Source organism: Aplysia californica, unplaced genomic scaffold (genome assembly GCF_000002075.1).
Source record: "Aplysia californica isolate F4 #8 unplaced genomic scaffold, AplCal3.0 scaffold00530, whole genome shotgun sequence".
Taxonomy (NCBI): domain Eukaryota; kingdom Metazoa; phylum Mollusca; class Gastropoda; order Aplysiida; family Aplysiidae; genus Aplysia; species Aplysia californica.
In genome coordinates, this window is record NW_004797800.1 from 191,691 (window position 1) to 194,190 (window position 2,500).

The 2,500-nt window shown below is 40.5% G+C and overlaps 1 protein-coding gene across 1 annotated transcript in view; it reads right to left on the reverse strand.

The window, feature by feature from the left end:
• Positions 1-2,381, reverse strand: part of LOC101857135 (metabotropic glutamate receptor 8) — a 57,972-nt gene extending 55,591 nt beyond the window's left edge. The window contains exons 1-2 of the mRNA XM_035971889.1: positions 2,358-2,381; positions 1,475-1,691 (exon numbers count right to left, since the gene is read on the reverse strand). Coding sequence (XP_035827782.1) covers positions 1,475-1,691; positions 2,358-2,381 — 241 coding nt within the window. The remainder of the gene's footprint in view (positions 1-1,474; positions 1,692-2,357) is intronic.
• Positions 2,382-2,500: the final 119 nt, after the last annotated feature.

The window sequence follows — 2,500 nt, forward strand, 5'->3', positions numbered from 1 at the left end:
AATAATAATGATAATAATAATATAAACGATGGTGATGACAATAATAAGGACAATACTTATATTCAATACTGCAAATCGAAACAAAGAAAAACCCAAAAGCCAAAACGGAAAAAAGAAAAGAAACTTCCAATTATAACAAGCATACGCCACAATTAAAGCACTATGATCGATATACAACGACAAGGGGAACAATTTAATTGGGAACATCGTGTAAGAAACAAACATGTTCATAACCACCGAACATCAAATTAGTCCCTGACCGAGGGCAGCAGAAGGAAAAACAACAAGCCAGTTCTCTCACACCACAGTGATAAATCATTGACCACGATGGTCCAGGTAGACTGGACGGTGTCGGGTCTGGAGTGTAACCTTTGCGTCATCGCCACACCGCTTAAATAATTAATCCCGTAATTATGCCGCCTTGACCGCCCGCTAGGCGACTTAAGGCGACTTATGGGCGAAGAAATTTCTAGCTAGCTTCTTCGATTGAATGTCATCTGGAATATGTTTATTCATTTTCTTTTTGTATTGTTGATTTTATTTGCGCGTTTGTAGGATTTGTGGGGCCATTGGAAAGGAAGGGGGCGGTGGGGTATGCGTTTTTTTTCTTCGTAAGAGTTTTACAGCACTTGCAACACATTAAGGTCATATAAGTGCCGAAGATTAGAGGTGTTACAAGGGAGTAACAAACACAAAAAAGAAGGAGGGGAGATAAAGACGATAGATGCTTGATAGGAAAGAAGAAGCAAACTACACCAGAGCACCCGCCAACCACCCATGGTGGGGTATTCTATCTCTTTCTTTTTATTTTCGAAAGAATTCAAGTCCCTAAAAGATGCGATTTGAATTGATCTAGAAAGTCAATCTTCAAATCGTTTTCGTCTCTTGAGATGACGAAATTATTGTGGTCGTGGTCTTGCCTTCTTTGGGCAAAACCTTAGTACATAATATATACTATGGTGTGTTTGTAAGTATCGTTCGACACAAAATCTCCATCTGCTCCATCGGGTACCTCGAAGGCGTTTCCTATACAAAATTTCCATTTCAGTTTTCGTTTATATTTTGTGACTTTCTTATTCATTCATTAAGAAAGATTATAATATAACATCTTATCAATTTAGACAAATTATTGTGTTCGATATTTCTAAAAGGACGACAAAGGCGAGGAAATGTTTCAGCCATCGACAGACATAACCGACGACGATAACAATAATAACAACAAGAACAACAGCATCAGTAGCAATACTGTCTTGCTTATTTCATAGTCTGCTATCTGCGTGAGTTTATCGTCCATTTGACAAAAATAATGATGTGAATTGTGTCGATAAAAGGGGGCAAATTGGCTCTGATATGACCTTATACTGTTGCAAACACCGTACAACCTCTCTAGGCTCTATTAAAACAAAAAGGGTCAAAATTCTTAACAATTACAACTAATTAGAAGTAAGCGAACCGGAAGTAACCGGAAACTCACCGGAATTTTTGGTGGCCTCCACAAACGCCTGGATGCCCTTCTCCCCGTAGGTTCCTGAGTCGGCCAGGGTATTGACGTATGTCCAGCCCAGGGCCCGGGCAGTGTCCGCCATAGCTTGGGCCTGGTAGTTGTCAGGGGGGACGACTCTGGAGAAGTATTCGAACCTCGTCTTGTCGCTGAGATCGGCACTGGTAGAAGCGTAGCTGATCTGAGGGATCTGGGAGGAAGAGAGGGAGAAACAGTGTTATAAATATTATTGTGTGCTGAAGTGTGTTTGCTTGCTTTGTTTCTGTAAAGAGAAGCATATCGACAAAATAATGGGCATGTAATGTTGTGAAAAAAAAGACAAAAATAGTTTGGGTTAACGCCTCTATCAACACTGTTAGGTTATTTAAGAGCCGGGACCTGCGATAACGTCCAACTCCGAAAGGACCTAGCCAACTGGGAATTTCGTGGAACGTCCCTTTCCCAAAGACACAACGTCGGACCGAGCTAGGGTTCGAACCTCCGAATCCGCATAAGACAGACAAACAAAAATAAGAGAAGGACAGTTCAAAAGAAGGAGCTCCAACCACCCGCCTGAATTGCATGATTTGTAACATATCTTTCAGCAGTGCAGGACACACAGTGTCCTGAGACAGGAAACATGGCCAACCCTCTTGACACACAGTGTCCTGAGACAGGAAACATGGCCAACCCTCTTGACAATACAGGAGAGGCTGTGCTGATCGACAGAAGTATGATGCGCACGAAAAAAAAAGAAATTTTGTTTTTTCGTTTGTTTTTTTTTGTTATTACTTTTGATACCTTTGTCGATATTGTTGTTACTGCTGCTTTGTTTTTTAATGCTTTTGTATTTGTTTTTTTAATTCCTTTCGCTGACATGTTCAATACGGATGAAAGTCATGGTGTTGGTGGTGACATTATTTCATATCTTAGTTGTGGCTAAGTTGTCGTTACATTTACTCAGATCTGATTAGGAACATGAGAATCAAACTAACTTTTACAGACTGACACTTCCAAATG